The following is a 23,881-nucleotide window of genomic DNA, read 5'->3' as shown; positions in this document are numbered from 1 at the left end:
CAACGTTAGAGGGCCGAGTTTGACTTCCCTCGCAGTGTCTGGAGGTTTCGGTCCGCTGACCCTCGACCTACCACTGTCCTGGGAGGAGGGAGGGGCAATTCCTCCAGCCCTAACGAATGAGGGGAGATTGAGAGTTGAGTGTCAGCGCTGCTCCTGCTCCACCCTTGGTCCCCTGTGCTAAGAAGCGTCTGCTTTAGGGGCCTCTTTCCTCCCGTTCTGCTGGGAGGGCGAGTCTGAGGTCTTTACTGTTTTCCTAGGGGGGCTCTGCTCCCCCACCAGCTCATGTAACGAAGGCTCTTTATACATGGCAACTGGGGGAAAGAGGAGAAAAAGAGAGAGAGAGAGAGAGAGAGAGAGAGAGAGAGAGAGGCAGCATAAACCGAAACATTCCAGTGATGGTGCATAGTTGGTCATTTGATGTGAAGGCATCTACACAGTTAATTTTAAATGAAGCGGCGTATAACTGACCTTCAATGACTTTGGGCAGGAAGTGGGCGGCCCCTTTGGTCTTCTTTACTCGATTACCCTTCATGACCTGACCCTCGCGATTGATACCGATGTACCAGGACCGGCCCGACTGGCTCTGGCGGTACAGCATGGAGGAGTACGTCACGTAGTAATTCTCAAAAACGCTCTCCTTAAACTTGCACTCCGGATTAAAATGTTCCTGTGATGAAAAAAGAAAACGAGCAAACAAACAAGAAAAAGTGAAGTAAAAAAAAAAACGGAAAGAAATCAAAAAAAAAAAAAAAGAAAAATTATGCACATATTTATTCACAAACATATTTGTGCACAGCTGTCTCTTTACAACCACGTAAAAAAAAAAAAGAAAAAAAAGAAACAAAGCCATCCCAAAATCTCACCGAGAACCTCGAATCTTCAGAGCTTTAAAAGGAATATTGAAATTCTGTTCATATTCCTATTTCTTTGAAAGCAGAAGAGTTATGGTCTCCGGAGAGGAGAAGAGAGATTACTCCTCTTGTAGTATGTGCATTCATTAACATGACTGATGAACTTCACATTGTTCCCAAAGGAACGCAGAGTCACGGGACTAACTGGTGAGCACTCTCAAAACGGATGCATATAAACAAGTCAATAATTATAGCACATTGAGTTGTAAAAAACACATACATGCAGATTGGTGTGAAAAGGCACAGCTAAGGTAGTGTACAGCCTGTAGTTACTTCATTTCTGTGTTGACATAAAGCTTACAGGGGAAAAAAAAAAAAAAGGTGCTTGCTTAAGCACCTGGTAAGAAATAAAGTTTCTCTCTCTCTCTTTTTAAAATTTGTTTCAATTCATTTCAAACTCTATTTCAAGATCGAACTCTATTTCAGGACCGACCACCTATGTTTATGCTTCTCCACCACCACCCCCCACCCCCCCCCCCCCAATGCCCCACCCTTCCCCCCCCCCCCCCCCCCCCCCCCCGCCCCAGCCCACTGTTGCCTGGTGACAGTAACCACAAGTGACAAGTGTACATCTCTCTTAGTCATCGTCAGGGTCCTTGCCCTGTCAGAGCGCAAACCCAATCTGCAGGATTGATTTAGTGGGAGTAGCAGGCCAGAAAGAGCTGACGGAGGCCCGGAGTCTCGGCTTCTGTCAGGAGGGCTGAGGAGGCAGGCTGGGGGGAGGAGGAGGAGTAGGAGGAGGGTGGTGGTGTGTGTAAGAGGGTCCCAGACTGGGTGTGAGTACATGCTTTGGAATGGGTTATTGTGAGTTGCTTTGGGACACTGTGGTTCTTCAACCTTGCAGAACTTGAATAACAACCAACGAGTACGCCCAGCGTGTCGTCAAATAACGCGTTTTTAGCTGGTTTCCTTTTTTTCCTCGAGCGTTCTCGGATACAGAGGCAGCTCATCTCCAAAATGAGCGGCCTGAAGCCTGCATCAGACAAACACTGACCCAAAGCAATAGATGATTTGTTACCAGTTGTGTAAGTGAGGTGAGAAGATGATTGCGTCTGTCGGACCCAGGCTGTTTCCCTGGTGTTAACTTCTAAGGACAATCCATTATCTAAGACCATCCAAATTTTTTGCCTCCCCCAACAACATAACCTCTTTTGACCTCTGATCTTATCAAGATAACTCATTGGACGGCTTCCGGATGGATATACAAGAGGACGCACAACTCAATTTCCCCATCTCTGGCTTAACTCCGACAACAGCTTGACCTTTGAATTCAAGTTGGGGCTATGGTATCGGTTACCATCACAAGCTCTGCCTAACCAAAGGACGTTTCAATGACAAGAGAGTCACCGAGCAGAACGAAAAAAAGGGCCGTACGCGAGAAGGGTCTCTGTCCTCGCATCCTGGCGTCTGGGCGCAAACTTGAAAGGTGTGAATGAAAGAGCGAAATAAAAACGCTAATCCCTTTCGCTCGCGACTCATTGACCGACATCGCGCGGTCTCTTTCCTCCGCATCTTGAGCCAGAAAGAATTCTAATGAAATCTAGAGAGTGGGGTAATATCCGTCCTGCGTGCTGAGAATCCCGAGCGCCGGGACGAGCCTCTTTGTCATGCAGAGCGGCGTTTCGACCTTCTTCCCCCACCCACCTCCCCACCACACCCACCCACCCACCTCCCCTGCCCCCCCCCCCCTTCATCCTCCCTCTTTCCGTCCCTCCCTAACCACACAAAGGTGTCTGATTACTTCTATTCTACCTACTCTATAAAAACTTACCCTCTGCTTTCATCGGTGTAGCAACTAAAATAGGATAACTGCCATTTAGCCCCCCCCCCAACCACCACTCGGTTCCTCTGTAGCTCAGAGACTCTTTATAATTCAGTCCGAGCAGAGCTTATGAAGCATTATACAGTTTAAATAACAGCGGCGTGATAGAACGGAGTGGCGAGATATGACATCCCACCCTCCCTCCGCCCACCACCAAAGAGATTTTTCAATCAATAAACTCCTCGCAGCTTTTTGTTCAGAAAGCATGAAATTGACAGGAGGTGAGCACTGTATCTTATTGCGGCACCAGATTGGTTCCTCGTGATGGTTCTAGATGAATTAACAACCTTGTTACTGTAACATTACAAAGTCACTAACACTCGGGACACTCCAGGCAATCTGCATGTTCGCATTCATTATATCACACTGTGCGTCATATGATCTGTCTTAAGGGAATATAGCCATCATAATCAGTTTCTGAGTATTTGCATAGAGAGGAAGGCAAAAAGAAAACTATGTTCATAATCGAAGCAGTTCTTATCCAGTGCTTCACCATGAAACATTTTATGCTTGTGATTGTCTGCTGGAAAACATGTCCACAACAAGGAGATATGACTCATAGCTTGTGTATATAAATGCAGCACTTTAAAAGTTGAAGTAAAAGCCACTTTCAAAATACAAGCATTAAACTCCATTTTTCAGTTGGACAGGCTAATAAATTTATGCCTTCCATTTTCTTTCACGCTCTTTGTAAGATGAAGAAAAGTGTAAGAACATATAACAACGCTGGAAACTCAAGCTGCATTATTAATATATTCATATATATATATATATATATATATATATATATATATATATATATTTTTTTTTTTTTTTGCTATTTTTGTGATAGATGCATAATTCAGTGCTACATCACATTAGTTCAGATCAGCCAACACTATTTGAATCATAAACAGACATAAAATCAGCAGGCAACCTTTTCACGGGGAGGTACTCTAAATAAAACAGTCTTCAACATGCTTTCGCCCACATTACACAATGCCTAAATACTGGCATATCCAAAGCTATTAATCTTTGGGTGAATACCTCTCCAGGGTGGAATTGAGATAAACAATCTTACACTAAAACACTCAAAGCAAGAGAGGACTTCGACTGCACACGCCCAGAGGGTTGATGAAGGGGTGAAATGTTTTTTTTTGTTTGTTTTTTTGCAGGGAACAGCAGGAGGAGCGAGGTTTTGGACAAGGGGCGGAGCCGTGTGTTATAGTGACTAAATCTGTCCAGCTGCAGTAATCCAGCTTCAGTTCAACAGCATTATATTACATCTGCAGTCACTCTCCCATATGATCATCACTCACCATAATGCCCTTTAATGGGACTCTCCTCTCAGCGTATGCCTGGACTCCGCAGAGTGTCGTGCATACGGGTGTGTGTGTGTAATGGAATGTGTCTTGCCAGTTGTACATGTGCCGGGCAGGGGGTGGGGGTTAGAAAAGCGCATTTGTTGACGTTTTTCAAGCATTGTGCAGATGTTCTGTGACATGCCACATTACATAAATCAGTAAGGCGTAGACGCCACTATCACGAGGGGTTAAAATAGGATGACACAGATCAAGCCGTCTGGTTAAACAAACAAATGAGAGGCTATCAGGGACCCCCTCCCCCAACAAAGCGATGCATGATGTTTAACTGATGGAGTTGTATGGAGGGGGGGGGGGATTCCTGACCGCTGTCTGCATAAGTCTTGGTTTTGAGTGACAGATGAAGCTCCCGCTGTCAATAAGATGCAGGTTGGAGCGCTGTCAGGTAATGTCTTCAATTTCAGTGACTAGAGCCGCCCCCACATTACCTGCTCCCCCCCCCTCCCCCGTACGTATCCTTCACTCCTGCCTAACAGGACGTGGAGTGGAGTTGTAGTTTCTTGGGATACTCAATGGCCAACTAGTGTTCTTGGCCATAAAGGGAGCGGTGCAAATAGAAATTGCGGTGAAATGGGGCCCCGGCTTTATGGACTATGGGCTGGAGCACGTTGGGGTTCATTAAGCTGTGGGGAGAACAGGGGGAAACAACCGTACCCTGAGTGACTGGTCATTTTGTCCCGTCTCTCTGGAAGCAGAACTGTGCTCTTTGAGGAGAGCTGTAGCGCACTGGGCTGTTAAAATGAATAACTGTGTTGAGGTTTTGAATTATTCGTGTCAGTATATCTCTGGCTATACCTCCTCCCCTGCTTTATCCCACTTTCCTGGCACTCTCTCTCTCCCTCTTTCTTCTCTCTCTCCGTATCTGCTTTTGCTCTTGCTGTCTTCCATTTGATGAGAGTGATTGTATCTTACTGACTGTGTCGTCCTGCATCTCAATAAAATCTGCAGAGGAAAAGAATAGAGTCGGGAACCATTTATCAAAAGAGAGATAGAGACACCACACACACACACACACACACACACACACACATTTCAAAGCGTAAATTCTGTGACCTAACAGCTCACAAACGGGGCTGCTCTGATATGAATAATGGCTGATCATAGTTGAAGCCAGATCAGAGCCAAAAACTATTTCTGTGAAATCAAGAATCTTTCAATTGTGTCAGCCCCCCCCCCCCCCTCCACCCCCCACCCCCGCCCCCCCAATCCCCTCCCCCTCCCCGTTTTCTCTCTTAACCCTGGAGGGTTTTTCCGGAGCACACAGATGATTAAGTGGGTCAGGACGAAACCCAGCTCTATTTTTAACAGGAAGCCATTTTCACGAGTCCACCCCAGGTAGCCTAGGCGCACACACACACACACACACACACACACACACCTCACACAGTGCCACAATGACACGGAGTTTCCCTTCAACTACTAAACTTCCTCACCGTCTCCACGAGCGCTCGCAAAACCAGAGAACATCTCCACGGTCGTGGCCTTGAAATTCAAACGAGCGGATAGAAATCAGAGAACGGAATAAGTCTCAGAAGGAAAGAGACTCTACGTTCTGTCCTGAAGAAGGCAAGTTACGGCTTTGGATTCTACACAGGACGCATACAGAGGAGTTGAATACATACGGGGAAATGCTGGACACGCTTAGGAAAATGGAAAAGAGAAAGAGAAATGAAGGGATGGCTGTAAGAGAGGGAAAAGAGTGCAGGGTCTGGTGTCCCGTACCCCCCCCCCCCCCCCCCCCCCCCCCCCCCCCCCCCCGTCCCCGGGCTGTGTCCTCTGTGTCTGGTTCTGTCACTGCTCTAAGCTTCTCTCTGTCACTGTCACTGTTGTCACCAGCATGTGCGTTTGTCTTCAGTGTCATACGCAGTCTCAACTGATGCACAATGACTGCTACATACAAACACAGATTCACATGTATCTGCACGCATGAACATGGGTGCAAATGTGCAGGTACACACACACATACACACACACACACACACACACGTGTGTGTGCTCACATGCACACGCACACATGCACACACACAAGCAAATGCACACACGCACCCACACACACACATACATACAGACATGAATGTACACACTCATCCAAACACACACAACATATACACACCTAGGTTATCACACATCGACAAAAAAGTGCATGTACACACATGAGCACACACACAAACACATGCACACAAATGTACACATACGCCACACATACGCTCATACACACACACACACACACAAACACATCCACACATAGATATGGGCTCAAACACATACACACATGCATGCACACACACGTGTATACACAGATGGGTGAACAAACTCACACATACACATACACATACACATGGGTACACACTCACACACAGAGACACTCAGAGCAGACTATCTAATGTAGCAGATCCTGGTGAAGATGCTAAAATGTGTAGATAATGCCTAAAGAGCTCTATAAAGAGCTTATAATGTAAGCACATTACACATTATGTAAAAATACATTAGCTTACATAACTGTCTATTCACCCATATGGTACACTAAACAAAGTAAGAAAAGTCTTGCTCATTGGCCAGCACTTTGAGACAGCATGTGATGTCATTTCATAAGACATTTATGAAGGTATAATGTTGACATGGTAACCTCTTCTCCAGAATAGAGAGGGCAGAATAGACAGGTCAGGAACTGAGCTTAGGTTTGGGAGGGAAACTTTGGCACAGAAAATGTAAGACAGAACGCCCTGATACTTGCATTGCGGCAGAAAATTCACACCGGGCTTGTTTGAATTAAAGAGCGAGTTCCCTTTGAACCAAACGATACTCTCCACTTCTGAGGAGGAAAAAAAAAAAATCCTCCTCATTTCTCTGTTCACACAGAGAGAGAGAGAGGCAGGAGACAAAAGCCTCTCTCATCCCTGCATTCTAATCACCAGCTCAGGGATGCTCTTTCTCTCATTCAAACTCTCTCTTTTTCTCTCTATATAACACACACACACACACACACACACACGTTCCCAAATGCAGCTTAGCGAACAAACGCTTCATAGACCACTCCCTCACTCTGAGAGATACTTCATTATGGATTCTGCTCTCAGGTCCTGCCCCCGCTGTAACACAGTCTAAATACCCCATTCACCTTGCCTGCTAATGCTGTTCCTCTCAGCTTTCTTCGACATCAAACACAATTTCGGTAATTGGTCACGCTGCAATGCCTAAACCCTTGTTATTATTTCTTATTTGTGGAAAGGAAGGGAAAGCCTCAGGGAACCATAACCTTACATGTTTAAAACAACACAGCTTCAAGCGCAAACAAGAAAAATCCAACACGCACAGACTCAGACTGGACCTCCGTTGTATGGTCCTCAATAATCTTACCTTCTTGTGTGATACATCTGTGCTGCGGTCCATGTGTGAAGTGAATACGTTAGGTTAAACAGTTGTCAAAACCATCTCCTGATATGTCATGGATGGTATTTTAGCAATAGCTTTATCACAGCTAATCTTGAAGAAAGATTTCTGGCAGCTTGGATTTTCAGCACCATGGACAGCACCCCCAACAATCAAGGCACCAAGAGAAGTGATGATTTAGGGCTGCAACGAAAGTCTACAAACTGTCCAAAAAGTTCCCTTTTCTCCATTTTAAAGGGGGTACGAATTTTGGTCTCCACACGACAGTTTATCGTTCGAAGCAGTGAACATCCTTAATGATCTATTTATGAATAACAGAGAGACACTTGGGAGTCATTACCATTATCATCATCATTATCATTATCATAATCATCATCTTCGCGCTTAGAAAAATAATTACTCACAGACGTGTAGAGGTACCCCTCGCTGTTCATGCCCAAATACAGGCCTGTCTTCGTCCCTTGGATCGCTACTATCCGAAGACCCACAGGAATCAAGTTGAACTGTGCTGTTGGCAAAAGACAGACAGTGTGACAGAGGTCAAATAGATACACACGCGCACGCACACACCCACACACATACACGCGCGCGCGTGCACGGACACACACACATACGTGAAGCTTTAAAGGAATTTGTGCTTGGATAAGTTATAATCAGTAGCAGGTGTCAGGATCATTATAACCCTAGAGAATGTGAGAGAGGTTGTCATGGTAATGGAGTGAAACTGAATGCTTTTCAGAACATGCTTTTTTCTCGTGCCACTTCAATTTTCATTATGGCACATGCTTGTCAAGTCTCTCTTCTTCAACACTCTGCCCATGAGTGAAAAGGAAAGAAAGAAAGAAAGAAAGAAAGACAGAAAGAAAGAAAGAAAGAAAGAAAGAAAGAAAGAAAGAGTGACAGGGAGATGAAGAGGTGTGAGAGAGAGGGAGGGAGAGAACATAAAATGGCAAGAAAGAGAATGACAGAAAGAGAGAAAGAAAGAACGGAAAGAGAAATTACAGAGAGATGACAGAGAGAATGTGAGAGAGGAGCGTGGAGGCGAAAAGGGAGGAGAGAGAGAGAGAGAGGAAGGAAAAGCCCTGGAGAGACATACTGTCCTGAGTTTGGTCTCCCTGCTGAAAAGATGGAGTCTCCTTCATACAAATTACAAAGACCACATGCACTCAGTCCAGAAAGGTCCCCAATAAAGACAAGGAGAGAGAAAGAAAGAAAGAAAGAAAGAAAGAAAGAAAGAAATAGAGAGAAAAAGTGAGGGAGTGAGAATGATAAACACAGAGAAAGAAATAATTTTCACATACTAGATGTTCTTAAATATTACATGTCTAAAACTGTAATAATTTGACCCTTTCCATAAATTTTGGAAGACAGGTCATCTTATTGCTTCTCATGTCACATTCAGGTCACAGTTGTCAGACTGAACATGTATTACAGGGGAATCCCAGACAACAGAAGATACATCAGACCCACATCAGATGGTAATTAAGATCCGTGTCAGCAGTCCCTGACTGGTCATGCCTTTCACAAATTATATTAATTTAATACTGGATTATGAAGTGTCTTAATACACAGTCATTTCAGTAAACAAGTGTGACATATGGCTGACTGCTTCATGAAGAGAGTGACATGGCTCCACTAGACCTGCCTAGCAGCTATCAGTCAGGCAATTTACTGTCACTCACACAGACAAACACACACACACACACACACACAGAGAGAGGGAGAGAGAGAGATCATGAGAGCACATTCTCTGTCCCCATTCACTCTCTCCTCCATCTTCCTCCATCACTATTTCAAATCTGCAGAACACTACTACAGTAATGGTTTTGTGCATCATGCTTTTCACTGTAGAGCTCATTTTATTATGAGACATTTTCATTTGCTAGGTACTGCAAGCCTATTCACTTGCAAAGCCAATGAGTATGTTATGTTTTCTAGGTGTGCATGCGCGTGCGCGCGCATGTGTGTTTGTGTGAGTGTGGTTACATTTCTGAAATGAATTGTAGATGCCACATGTGGTGACCCAGTGTGTAATATGCATTTAACACATGGTCACATGTCCATAGTGATCAATTACATTGGCCAGTTTTTTTTTTATGAAATGAGTACTTAACTACAGAGGACGACCTGTCAGAGAGTGTAATACACCTGGACATGGTCCAGACATGCAAGCCATATGTCAAGCTTTTGTCTCCAGTGAATTATCACATGTCAACCAAGCACAGAGTGAGGGACTGCAGAATAAGGAGGAGAAGAAGATAAAGTGAATGGGACAACACAATGAACTGTGGAAAAAAAAAACAGGCAAGGAGAGAGAGCATTTTTCTGTCTTTCTGCTGCTGATGTACACACACACACACACACACACACACGCCCCCCTTCTTTTCGCTTATCTCTCTCTCTCTCAGACACACACACACACACACACACACACACACACACACTTACAGAAGGAGCTGTTCTCGTCCCTTGTGCCGTCCATGGTGCCATCCGGCTGCATCTGGAGGTAGTAGCCGTGTTGACTGTACAGACGAGTGACAATACCTTTCAGCTGAGGCTCTGCATAGAGGAACACACAGCAGAGCAGGGTTAGAGAGAAAGCCTCTGGAGAGAGCCATCAAAGCATGTCAAATATGGCCCAGGGGAGGAGAAGGGTTAACGTAGGTTTACACATTCAGACACTGCTCATCCCTCTTCACATTATTCAGCGTTGAAGTGCAGCTCTCGAAAATCAGAAATAAAATCACGAAAAAAAAAAAAAAAAAACCGTGTAGAACACAAAAAAGGACATTTTTTTATGGGGGAAAAAAAAAATCCTCCCGCCAGGTGACATTTCAAAATTGTTTGTGTTTCTATGTAGATTGTAATGTGTGGGTACTATGAAAAGATAGCGCGTAATTTTGAGTTTTAGTCATCTACCTTAACTGATGGTTGATTATTTCAGGTACACCTGACCCATGCACCTCATGATCCAAAATATTATCGTCTCATATATGAAAATTTTCTCAAACCCCACACTCTAACACTCACTAACGCTACACAGGCTGCAAATGAAGTATCTTTAGTGCTTCAGCTCACATTACACAACTGTCTGTAATCAATCTAGGACTGTATTCATTACATTACAGTCCGTGCAGTGGGTTAAAGTTATTTTAATTGTTTTGCTCAAAGCCTCGAATGAAACTGATACTAGTTACCGCTATTGTTCGTCTTCAACATATTCTCCTTACGTCATGTTCCTACCAGTTGCCTCTGTGAAACTTAAGATGACGTGGGTTATGTGACTATTCCAATTTTGTTATCAGGGCAGAAGGATTGGAGTTAAAAGAGGAAAATGACTTGATGATGGCCCCATAGCTGTCCTTTTTGAGTCTGAACACCTCGTTTAACCACCCTCTGGAGATATTCAAACCTTGATGAAAACTCTGGCGACATAAATTGGGAACTGTGAAACACGATACTTGTAGTGCTCATTAGCCACCATTAAATTTACATTCAGCCGTCATTATTTACACAACAAATTCGTCCGTCAGTGCTCGAATTTTCATATTGTTTAATTTCAAGTTTTGACACGGCTGGTGTCTCGTTTACTCAAAAAGTCGTGTCAACAATTGTATGTCCATAAGTAAACTGCAGGACAACTCAGAATCTGAAGCAAGCATCGGCGCCTGGAGTTTCAAGATATCCATTTGGGAACCTAATTTATGTGAGTGAAACTTAAGTCTCTTCACAAAATGATAGCTGCCGTCTTAGATGGTAATTAAATGAGAATCATAACATCCAACATGGCGGCGAAGCGTTAGGTTATTTCAAAACAAAAATCAGTAGGGGGTGTTTGCGGAGGTAATTTGTGGAAGACGTTTTCACCGACTCAGCGGATTAAAAATATATAGGCCTATTTCTTTGAATAGTCAGTAAGCCTAATTAAATAACACGCAGGATATTCCAACATTTTAAAAAAAATATCGCTTACTGGATGAAGTTACTGTATGCCATTACAAAAAAAGAAACTTTTTGACAGATGCTCAGACACGACATCCAGTCTTTTTTCTTTAAAGGCGTTCTTTGCCCACTGGCGTGTCATTGGTATTTTTAGTGAGAGCCCCGGTCACTGAGAGAGCGCAAGAATGTCTGTCTTCTGTTCCATAAAAGATTAGCATCACACGTTTATTTGTGACGGGGGAGCGGAGAGGAAGGACGGAGTTTGAATGTTTCATGAGCAGGAGTCCCTCAGGCCTACTTTGTGTTGGTATGAGAAATAGGGAAAGAGAGAGAGAGAGAGACCTGTCTGCTATTGCTGAGAGAAAAAGTGGCCTTTTGGATTTTATTCCGTGCACATGTTCTTTAATCTCAGAACTCAACCTATTTAAAGATGCCTCTTTAGAAAGCAACATATGCAAAATCCTAAAATCCTTACTGTTCTGTTCCATAATCTGTGTGGAATGTGATTAGCGCTTTAAAAAAAAAAAAAACCCAAAAAAACCTGCATATGAGTAAGGGAGACCATCTGAACCGTTATTAGCCTAAATGTGCTAATAAAACAAAAAAAAACAAGTTTTTTTTATTCAGAAGACATTCTTTGGAGAAATGAGTAAGACGTTTCTTGTTTACTGAAGGTTCTGTTTTGTGTCTTTGATTTTTGTAGTGCTGTCCATCAACAACGTGGCCCTGTTTGGCCTGTGCTGATGTCAGGGTATATTTGGCTGCTTACTGTCTGGTAGTCAGATGGTTACGAAAACACAACAAAGTCAGAAGTAAGAATTGAATTTGAGATTGGTTGACTCAGTGTGTGTGTGTGTGTGTGTGTGGTGGAAGGGTGCTGTCTCTTTGCTGTCACACCATCACTCACTATGCAGCACACTGCGGAATCTGCTAAACCTTTCCCAGGACCCGGGGAGAACTTGTATTGATCTCACCCCCGCACGTCCTGATAAAGCATTTATAGACACAATGAGGTTACAAAGCTCAGTGCACGCGCGTGTGTTTGTGTGTGTGTGTATATAAGAATACATGTATATGCGTATGTGAATACATGCATATATATATATATATATATGTGTGTGTGTGTGTTTGTGTGTGTGTGTATTTATCCATACTGGGAGTGTGTCGGAATCACTTTAAGTTAAAAGCTCTGTCAAGCAAAGAGATGGTTACATATTTTCTGTTTAAGGGTTCTCCGTACCTCTCCCTTCTCATGGCTCTTTTTCTTGTTTTTCTTGCATACATACATTAATTCTTACTCTTCCCACGGCTGTTATGGTATTTGGCAATCTAATATCCACTGAATTATGCGAGCTTTCATTCTAGCCAATAACTCTATATATCACCCAATCAGCGTGAGAGTGAATCATTAATGGGAGGGTGGAGGTAAGGAGGTGGAGAGGATGGAGACGGAAAGATCTGAGGGGAGATGACACCATCATTTCATTAGAGAAGATTGCACTGTACAGAACCCCACAAAACATAAAACACACATTTACACAGACACTGAATAGACAGCTCGTACACGACGGCGGCTAATCAAAAACCTCTAGCACGCCATCCCGCACCTCAGCAAGACCGATGACTCACTTACGATATTAACTCACCGGGTGGTTTCGAAATACACGCTTGGCGCATTGTTAAACACCGGGAAACAGGATCCATTATGACCCCGTAATCACGCCGACGCCGAACCGAGCGACGGCGGGACGGACCTACGGGAATGCTTTTCAAAAGCGTCATCATATCTCGCGGGGGCCTCCGTTCGTGCGTCGTGTGTTGAACGGACCGTGATTCTCTGGTGTTTGACTCTGTGATGGTCGCGGCCGTGGAGCAGACACAGGGGGCAGTTTTCTCGGCCGGTTCCCTGAGCCATGATGTTAGAGCCATTAGAGCAGATGAATTAGCGCTTTAATGGCTGTCATTACGGCTCAAACATGTTACAGAGGACAGGGGATTCTTTGTTTGCATCAGTACTCAATTTGGAATTAACCGAGTGAGTGTTGGAGAGAGACAAAAAACGTGAGAAGATGCAATATGGAACCTGGGCATGCTGGGAAGAAAAGAGAGTAGAAATCCCTTGGAAAAGAGTGAGGAAATACTCCCCCCCCCCCACTCCCTCCCTCCCACTCTCTCTCTCTCTCTCTCTCTCTCTCTCTCCTCTCTGTCTCTCTTTTTCTCTCCATCTTCTCTCTCTCTGTCTCTCCCCCCCGGGGGAGCTGTTTATCTGGCTACACTGAGTAGGAGTGTTGGGGAGAATCAGTTTGTGGCGTCCAGACCTTGTCCTGTTACAGATGGTAATTATGTCAGAAATCACTGGTCTCCAGCCAGAGAAGCTCTGGATATACATCAAGGAGAGGAAAGAGTACACACAGAGTGTTCCAGAAACAACCACACTCTGCCACATTTAATCACCTGTTCAAAACAGTATCAGTTAGTCTGCCATAAACTAACCGCAATGCAAAATAAGAACTGACTGGCTTCCATAAAATCTATACCACTGGCATTATATGAAATATTTGCATACTGGCATATTTCATACAACTGACTTTAAATACTCTGGATATATTGTTTGGATGGAAATGTGGTTGTAGTGAAGGTAAATGTATGCAGGGGGGGTAGACAGGTATTCCTAATAAAGAGGAAGTGTCATAGCGGCACATGTAAATAGGCATGTTCCTAGGTGACAGTGGTGTGGGGTGTCGTGCAGTAGAGTGTATTTAGAATGGTCACAACACTGCCTGTCTTTACCTCACGTCACATGATACTGTGTTAATGCAGTACATTACAGTGCATACATGTACCTCTCCCTCTCTCTCTCTCCCACTATATTTACCTCCCCCCCCCTCTCTCTCACACACGCACAACCACAGAGCCGTAGTACTTAAGGTACTGAACTTGCTCTTCCAGATCAGGCAGTGACCATTTCTAATATAAGGCAGTAGTTCTTTCTCACAGACTGTGGAATGCAAACATTTTTTTGATTCCCCCCCTTTTTTTTTTTCTTTCTTTGGTTGCTTTTTCTTTTCGTCTTTCGCCAGCACACAGTAATCTCCTGTTCACCCCTGGCTCTGTCTAATTTAATCTCACGCATCAATACCCTTTAATTAATATGATTGGCTGAGGGATTTTCTTGCTGTTTCGTTTTGTTTTCTTCTCACTTTTGTCACCCTCAGTAAGGCAATTAGGTTGGAAATCTATGCACGTGAAAGCATGTTCTTCCTACACACACGCTCTCTCTCTCTCTCTCTCTCTCACACACACACACTCTCTGCGTTTGGGGGCGGGGGGCTTGAATAAAATCGAGCTCATGTGTTCAGCTGAGGCATGGATATCATTCACTTTTGTGATGAAATGATCCTACGAATAAAAAAAAGAAAGAAAGAAAGAAAGAAAGCTCATGGCCTCGGTGTGTTCCCTGTCCCACGCTGATGGCTTTTGATGCATCAAATGACTTCAGGGGCGATTGAAGTGTTTTGGATGTTGGCGTGAGGTTTATTTATTTTTTTTCCTTTTTAATTCACTTGACTCAGATTGACTTTTTGTGACAGTCAAGGGACCCGTTACGGGACCCCGCCTGGATAAAAAGAGATCACGTCGCAAAACGGAACATGCGCCCGCTTCCTTTGACATTGTGAAAAGCGTCCCCCCCCCCCCCCCCCCAAATCCTCAGAGCAGCAAAAGTTTTGACTGCGGAGCCTTGAATTCAGACGAAATGTCAGCGGGGACTGGATCGATAAAGGTTAACTGCGTACTGAGTCGGAGTGTGACTAGCTGTGGGTTTCTGGCTCTGTGTAAATCTGCTGTCGGGCTTGGGTCGTGGTGCGTCTGTTGCTTTATGGCCGTCTGGGCTGCGGCTTTGCCTCATCTTGATAAGAGAGCGCGGTGTAATTACAGGCACTGCTTGAGTGAGCAGCCAAGGGCATCTCTCATACTGCACTCTGACTGGGGCCAAACTACAGGGGCTTCCCTCACCTTTCATTAGAAGGACTCCCTGTAAATCCCTCTTTTTTTTTTAACCTCTATGTTCATCTCTCTCTCTCTTTCAACATCTCTCTGTTTCTTTCTCTCTTTCTTTCTCTTTGTTGATCTCTCTCATTCTTTCTCCCAATATCTCTCTCTCTCTTTGTCAATCTCCCTTGGTCTCTCAATGTCTCTCTCACTCTCTCTCTCTCTCTCTCTCTCTCTCTCTCTCTCCCCGTTTTTTGTCAGTTTCTCTTTCCTTCTGTCTCTCTCTCTCTCTCTCTCTCTCTCTCCCCGTTTTTTGTCAGTTTCTCTTTCCTTCTGTCTCTCTCTCTCTCTCTCTCTCTCTCTCTCTCTCTCTCTCTCTCTCTCTCTCTCTCTCAGTACCCTTCCTCCTTGTGCTCTCTCTCTCTCTCTCTCTCTCTAACTCTCTCATATTATTCTACCGCATATCCTTTTTCCTCAGTAGGTGAAAATTGCATAGCATCAGTATGTTAGCTGAAAATAGGCAGAATAAGCAAATTACAGAAAAGCCATTTTCTTTCCTCTATTACAGAACCTTACAGATCTAACAACAGTGTGTCTCACTGCTAATGACACATTTCTGTCACACTGCCAATTAGGCTCTTGTTGAGTTTGTGAATATTATATCTGTGAATATTTAACTATGCCAGTCAGAGAAGCGGTGTAGTCGCGGTGTTGCCCCGCATCTGCGTGTCATACGTTTGACATGTCCTTGTCATTGTCATTCAAAGCCTTCAAGGACCCCACGAGTCTCTTGAGAAATCAACTGTTAGTGCCTTATTCTTTTTTAATGGTTTACTGTGGTAAACTGTAAACAAATGAGGTCGCAGCGGTAAACACCAGCGATTTAAAGTGTAGTTTATAAAGAGCGACATTAAGAATGGTGCTTGAGAACATGATATGTGCGGCTGTGGTGATGTTAAATGAAAGTGTATACAGCCTTGTTTATGGCCTTTGTTTTCTCCTCTATCCGGGGATCTGTGTGTGTTTTGAGAATGTTTTTTGATTCCGGTGGAATCCGAGTCCTTTGGAACTCAGCCTGCCAGGAATGACACACATTGCTTACAAAGTCAAAAAAAAACCCTAACTGCCTAAGTAAACACACTTTAGAGATTTAAATATCTAAGCATCTGTGTTTTCTTCCTGTTTCTCCTTCCTCTCTCTCTCTCTCTCTCTCTCTCTCTCTCTCACACACACACACACACACACACACACACACACATGCACCGACACACAGCTCTTTCTCTGTATCTCTTGTCTCTTGTTAGAGGTCAAACTCAATCTGTCCTTGTCAGGTTTAATCAAAGTATCCACAAATTCAATTTCGGCCTCTGCGTGCGAGGGGCTATCAAAGCCTTCTTTGTCATTCGCGACGTCTTTAGGGCGTCAGACGAGAGGGCGAAAAGGTATTTCCTCCGGTTATGTCTTTACTCATCTCCCTCTATAAGTAAATAAACTTGAACTCCTTTACCTCGGACCTCCCCAAAGACGTCAAAATCTCCTTTTTTCTTTTCTTTTTTTGTTTTTTTCTTTTCTATAGATACATTAAGCCCTGACAGTAAGCTCTAGCGCCGTTCTGCCTATAAGACACTTTTAAATACGTAAATGTCAGTGAGCGTGAAGCCTCTGGCACAACCGCAGTCAATGGGCTTCAGCCTCTTGTTCTTACTCACATACACTCTGGTTTTATATCATCGAAGTTATATGAAAGCAGCAGTGAAATAGGGAGTAATTGTAGAGTCTATAAATAGAGTATATTGTATTAGAGATAATGTTTGGGGGTTTTTTTGGGTTTTTTTTTTTTTTTCTGGCTCGGGCAGAGTATTTTCCTGTCCTGCGATAGCAGACTGCGGTCTGGTTATCAGAAGAGCTAGAGAACATTTGGCACACTTTAATGTTTCCTCTGATCTTTTTTTTCTTTTTTCTTTTTTTTTTTTTTCTCGGACAGAATGTCTCCTAATCTGGGGAATGGGGGGGGTGGGGGGGGGGGGGGGGGCTTTTTGTTCCATTCCAAACTGATTTGGGGAACCGTCCTCCCCTTAACTGACTCTGTCCTAGGGGGCTGAATTTTCCCCGCGCTGCGAAAAATAAGCCCCCTAAACAAAACAAATAAAAAATCACCAATCCCTTCGACTCTAATTGTCCGCTCTTCCAGAAAATTCTTCACAGATTATGAAACTGTCTGAAACGCATATTGTTTCGTAATGGATTATGAAGTTTGCATATTTGCCATCCCCTTTATCAAATTAAAGGGTGCAGAATCTGATATCTCCCTGGCTTGTTGCTAAGGAGGGATGCTTAGAAACAGATGTCTGTGTCCAAGACTCTGCAGTGCTCTGTTTGACTCAGATTGTTTTTCTCAAGACGAGAAGTTTATCGTTTTTTGCAAAAATCCTCCACAGAGAAACACTGCAGAAAGGCAGAGATGGTATTTGGTACACAAGCACAAATCGTGATGTGTTGTAGCACTGACAAATACATGTTATTCAAGGCATGGTGAGTATTGTCTTTTGAATCACATATACATTAAAAAAAAAAAAAAAGATATTAACAGACTACAGATGAATAGTTTGAATCCCTGAGGTGGATACTGACTGTCAGGGTCCCATGTATTATGTTGTCAGCACAACGTGTGTGTAGAAATGAGTGATTGGCTTTTACACATGTCAGAGGATACATACTGTAGCCTAGCTCACCTCAAGTCCTGTGACTACAGAGGGGAGACTTACAAAATGGTGGGTAACTGGTAATTCTAAATTATGAAGAGAGAGAGAGAGATCCTCTACTTAAGGAGAGGGAGGGGGTGGGTGGGGGGGCGCAAAAATGATAATAAATCGGAAGTTCTAAATGTCAACACCAATTAGTTTTGTGTCATTAACAGCAGTGATCATCAGTCAAATAGGAATTGACTCATGAAATATTACGGATATGATCGTGAGTTTGATTCTCACTGTCACCGCAATGCCACGGGGTTGTTACGGAGAAAAAACCCGGAACATGCCCAAATGGTAGACTAACATTTGGGTTATATTAAGAAAATTAAACTGATCTGATTTCATGAGCTGAACGGTTCATGAGTGGGCAGGATAGTCTGGAAGTCAAGCTCTGTATTTTGATAGGTGAAGTTGAAATGGACAGATGAAGCAGATTTCATTGATTTGGTCTGATAAGAGGCTAATTTTGGCTTGCGGTTTTTGCTGCAGCACTTGGAGATATGACACTCTGAGCTCTCTCTCTCTCTCTCTCTCTCTCTCTCTCTCTCTCTCTGTGTCTATGTGAGAAAGTATGTGCCCACATTCTCTCCTCTGTGACACTCCTCAGATGAAGTACCAGGAGGTCTGAACTCGTGAAAGATCTGACATTTCAATACAATGGGATGTCATAAAGACCCGCTATATCAGTACAGTGTGATGCCATGAAGACCTGCTATATCAGTACAGTGTGATGTCATAAAGACTGGCTTTATTAATACAATGGTGATGTCATTAAAAACTGGCTGTATCAATACAATGTGATGTCATATAGACCTGCTATATCATTACAGTGTGATGTCATACAAACCTGCATTATCGAAACAATGTAATGTCATACAAGCATGCCTTATCAATATACTGTGTAAATCTATTCATTTGTTTTTCACGGTAAGAAACCTGCATTTTTCCACACTATCTGCACAGTCACATAGTAACTACTTATACTTTTAACCTCTTGTAGGAATCTTTTTTCTCACACCATCTAACACTCATTTTCCTTCACCTTTCATTTACATCCCTTCTTTCCTTCATCTCTCCTTGTATTCCTCTTCCTTCCTTTTTGTCACCCCACACTTCCCTCTCTCTCTCTTTCTCTCTTTCTCCCTCTCTGACCCCTGTCACTGTCAGTGCTGTGGGGGCAGGCTACCTTACACTGTGCAGTGTGATCAGGTGTTGTTGACTAAGCGAGTTGAAGGCCCCATCTTTTGCGGTCAGCTTAATGCTATCCTCTGCTTGGTCTGTCCTCGTGACCTGCTCACACACGCTCGCTCTCTCTCTCTCTCTCTCTCTCTCTCTTTCTCAAGCTCTCTCTCTCTCTCTCTTTCTCAAGCCCTCTCTCTGTATCCCCTCTATCTCCACATTTTCTTTACCCTTTTTTTTCCAGTCTTGCCCAATTCACCAGTGGGTTACAGGACAAGAAACTCATTTCCAAACGTGTTTTTTTTTTTTTTTTTTTAGCCCTCTGTTGATTAGAGTCATTCATCGACCGTGCGTTATCTGTGAGTAGATGTTGTTGATAAATAAAACCAAGAGTCCAAGTGATAACCAAGTACCTCGTTTGATTTAAAGCAGGTGGTTGTGTACATTTATATGAGAGTGTGTGTGTGTGCGTGAGTCTGTGTGTGCGCACACACGCACCATGCCTATGCGTATATACAGTTTACATTTCCACCCCCCCCCCCACCCTCTCTCTCTCTCTCTCACTCCCCCCCCCCCCCCTCTCTCTCTCTCTCTCTCTCTCACTCCCCCCCCTCTCTCTCTCTCTCTCCTCGCTGGGCAAACCAAGAGGCCTGCCTATTGATTAATCAGTATGCGTTAATGAGTTGTATCGATCAGCTGGAGGGGAGAGTCATCGCACACCGGAGGGTGTCAGAGGCTTTACCTCAAGCAGTAAGCCTACAACCGTCTCCCAGACTGGAGGCACGCAGAGGGTAACATTGCTCTAATGACGAAACCTCAGAGCCAGACGCTCAAAGCCTGCGTGAAGGACTATCGAGTGGAGGAAAGCAGGGTCCAGATGTAACGCTAACATGACATTGACGTGAAGAAGAGAAACTGGGCCAGTATTGTGGTGGTATGATATGTCGACGGCGTGACCTGATTAATATGAGTGTAATGATATTACTGTGTGAAGATATTTTCAACAGAACGTATCACAAGAACATTTTCAATGTTAGTGATTGCCCTAGCATCTGTCACACGGGAGTACCAGCCTTGCCTAAGAACTTCTTGGTCTGGAAGTCATGAAAAAAACAGACATTTTCACCCCATAACGAAATATGCAACTGGAATTCTGTTGAGACTACTGCATCATTGAAATGATGGAGCCTGACTGTGTGTGTGTGTGTGTTTGTGTTTGTGTGTGCGTGAACATATTTGCATTGAGTTGGATCTGAAAAACCTTATCACATTATAATAAGTCAGCTTTAGCACAGTGTGGAAATGCACCCTCAGGTTATCAATGGGATGTAAATACAGCACAATGCATTTCCAGGCGTTAGCCAAAATACCTCTTGTATTCATAAACACATACACACACACACACAAAGTTCTGACTGTTCCCGTATTTCACCCAGATGATTGCTGTGTAAAATAGTTGAGCACTCAATGTTGAGAGATCATGTTTACTAGAGAGATTAATATCCATGGCTGTAATCACTTTCATTTACTCACAAAACATGTCTCCCTCCCTCCCTCCCTCTCTTTTTCTCTCTCTCTCTCTCTCCCCCCCCCCCCTTTTTCTCATTTCATTTATTGCAAAATAATGCATTTTGTCCGAGCACTTACATTCTTTGAGATAATATTAGAGACAGTGGCTTCCATTTCCAAATCTTTTAACCTAATTTATGACTGAACCAATAGCAGACATAAGAGAGTGTGGCATTATCTTGCTCTCAGAGCTGACAGAAAAATATCACACTCTAATCTGATGGGATTATTCATCTGCACTGCAACTGTGTTGTTGTCCTCTGTGTTATCGTTAAAAAAAAAAAAAAGATTTTTTTTTGTATGGTTCATTTAAACCAAGCAATGTGGCTAAATGTGTTTCCTACCATTTCTCTTGTGTTTCTCGTACATTTTGCCAGTGGCAAGGTTACTCTGACAAGGAGCATGATAGAAGTCCATGTCTGAAGCGCACGGAGTCATTTCTAGGTTAAGGATCTTATACGAAATATAATTAAACTCCAAGGTAATGTTTTGTTAATATTTTCCATACGCACGCCCACACGTATATTCACAAAGGCATTTTCACGCGCACGCCCACTCAACATCTCCTCTGTAGTAATTAGTCTCTCGCAGGCACGCCAAAAAGGTGAAAAGAACTGAAAATAGCACAGTCATCAGGGATTCTTAAAGAAGATGTAAATTACCTCATCACAAAGGCCTTGCCACCGCAAGTTGTAGACTTATTGTAAAGCAACACGGGTACGAGTCAGGCGACCCTGTCCTCATAAAAGTAAGAATAAGACTGAAGGTGTCCGGCACCTAAAATACGCCGGTACTTTATCTTATGTGGAAACGTCATGAAATCACTGTTCAAATTCGTGTTTCAGTGTGCCTGAGCATGTATTCTGTATTTTGCACAGGTCAAACTGGAGTTTCCTCAATAATCGGTCAAAATTTTTCAACTTTGTTTTAGAAACGGAACCTTTCTCGATGAGTCAGGATGTGTCTCAACTTTATTTTACGAACAGAAAAGGCACTGCAGTAAATCAACAGTCCCCTGAAACTATGGCGTCCACTGTGACCATTGGGGGATTTTACCATTCAATCAAAGATCAGGCAGAGAGTGAGTGAGAGAGAGAGGGAGAGAGAGAGAATATCTTACCTGGCCTTTTGTCTGTTCTTCCCCGTCGACCCCCACATAGTCGAACTTTGGAGATGAGGACTAGGATCTGCTTCTGGCAAAGAGACTTGTTGCTCTTGGGACAAGGTTTGCGTTTGTTGGCTATCGGTCGGTTGGTCTGGTCGTCCTTGACTGCCCGTTTCTGTCTTATGAGAGAGCTGGCAAGAGCTGCCATCTTCCCCCCCTCTCACCTTTGGGAGGGGGGTCTCTTTTTGTCCACAAGTCCCCCTGTTGGCGGCTTGTGTCCGTCAGCCCCAGAGAAAGGTAAAGCAAAAGGTCAGACCCCCAACTGAGGGGGAGGGGGGGAGCGAAAAGCTTTGAGGTTGATGTCAAGCACACGTCCGAGTGTTTCCTCGAAGAGGAAAGAGGTAGAATTGCTAAGTTCTATTAGAGTCAACAGCCCAAGGTTTGTCCATCATCCTCGCCTTGAAAATATAAATCATTGCTCATATGAACTCTTCATCTCTTTCAAAACACAGAGAAAAATCCGGAATCATCGTTGCGACGTTGTCGACATGTTGTCCCACCCCCCTCCCCTGTCACATTGTTCCCGAAGACCAAAACACTCACGAGGCTAAAGTTTATGATGCTGTTCACAGAGAGAAAGAGCTAAACAGAGCTTTGGCACCATCCGCACAAGTAGACAGCTCCTCCTCCTTTGGCTCGGAAAGTTCTCCTAGCGATGACTAAAAAAAAAAAATAAACATAAAAAAAAAGACAAAAACCAAAAAAGATTATTTAGATTAAAACTGAACGTATATCCTAAGAGAAATATGCAGATGGTCGCCCCGGCAGTTTCAGGATGGTTAATTTTGCATTCCCGGAAAAAAAAAATTAATCTGAAACGGTAATCCAGCGGATTTAGATCCAGAGGCGCTTTAGGAGCCGGATCGGACCCTGTTTGGGAAGAATGAAGCCAGTAACTGAAGGGTGGACGAGGAGAAATTTCCCTTCCGCCTCTTCTGGCATGCTCTCTCTCCCCCACCACCCTACCTACCCCCCCAAAGATAGCGCGTGTGTGTGCGTAAAATCCAGTCGCTACCACCAGTAGAGGTGACATTCATGAGAGAGCGAAAGAGGGAGGGAGCGAGAGAGCTAGCAGCACAGACAGAGAGAGAGAACGAGAGAGAGAGAGCAAAAGATACAAGAAGAGAGATAGAGAGGGAGGGAGAGGATGAGAGAGTTGAAGCAAAACAGAAACGATAGAGAGCACTAACAGAAAATAGTAGAGAAAAATTGAGATGAAGAGCCTACTGGGTAAAGACAGAAAGACACAGAGAGAGAGAGAGAAAGACACAGAGAGAGAGAGAGAGAGAGAGAGAAAGGAAAGCAACGAGACTGGCAGCACTCTTTAGAGTTAACACTCTAAGACGAGCTACGATTCCCCTCGCATGCCACCTCCCCAATCTGACTGTCCTTCAGAGGCAGGGGGGTGGAGAGAAAAGAGAGAGAGAGAGTTTGTGTGTGTGTGTGTCTGTGTGTTAGAGAGAGAAGAGAAGAGAAGAGAAGAGGGTGTGCGTTAGATGCCAATGGTGACAGCTTTCAGTCACCTCGGGAAGAACATCAGCGACATGCACTATGAGTCAGTCACCCCAGGCTAATTTTTTCTCTTCATACACACTTAAACACACACACACACACACACACACACACACTTTTACAGGAGGTGAGGGTACTGCTTGCCTCTTTATTTTCGGATTTTTACCATAAAGAGGAAGCAGCTGCCTTTCACATTGTAAAAACGAAAAGAACGCTCTGGTCTAGTCTGGTGTTAGGCTTGCATGTTTCTTTCATCTTTCTCTCTCATTCGCGCCGTGGTTTACTTTGTG

At 43.8% G+C, this 23,881-nt stretch overlaps 1 protein-coding gene across 2 annotated transcripts; it reads right to left on the bottom strand.

Annotated features, from left to right (window-relative positions):
• Window positions 1-177: 177 nt before the first annotated feature.
• Window positions 178-22,227, bottom strand: fgf11b (fibroblast growth factor 11b). 2 transcript variants are annotated; one of them, XM_030792485.1, is made up of 5 exons: window positions 22,035-22,227; window positions 9,933-10,043; window positions 7,889-7,992; window positions 469-667; window positions 178-311 (listed from the first exon to the last, which is right to left on the bottom strand). In XM_030792485.1, exons 1-5 carry the CDS (start codon window positions 22,225-22,227, stop codon window positions 178-180), a joined length of 741 nt encoding a protein of 246 aa, XP_030648345.1. The 2 variants fall into 2 exon arrangements, with proteins under 2 accessions (XP_030648345.1, XP_030648346.1); XM_030792486.1 differs by lacking the exon at window positions 22,035-22,227 and adding an exon at window positions 19,429-19,450.
• Window positions 22,228-23,881: the final 1,654 nt, after the last annotated feature.

Source organism: Chanos chanos, chromosome 15 (assembly GCF_902362185.1).
Source record: "Chanos chanos chromosome 15, fChaCha1.1, whole genome shotgun sequence".
NCBI lineage: Eukaryota > Metazoa > Chordata > Actinopteri > Gonorynchiformes > Chanidae > Chanos > Chanos chanos.
This window is presented reverse-complemented; position numbering and strand designations above follow the sequence as displayed.

Bases quoted from the DNA above. Each gene is read 5' to 3' on its own strand.
- fgf11b (XM_030792485.1), bottom strand. From the start codon at position 22,227: ATGGCAGCTCTTGCCAGCTCTCTCATAAGACAGAAACGGGCAGTCAAG. The intron at 10,044-22,034 runs GTAAGATATTCT...TCCTCTATGCAG, and splicing joins AAGAACAGACAAAAGGCCAG to AGCCTCAGCTGAAAGGTATT. The intron at 312-468 runs GTCAGTTATACG...TCTTTCCCCCAG, and splicing joins CCTGCCCAAAGTCATTGAAG to TTGCCATGTATAAAGAGCCT.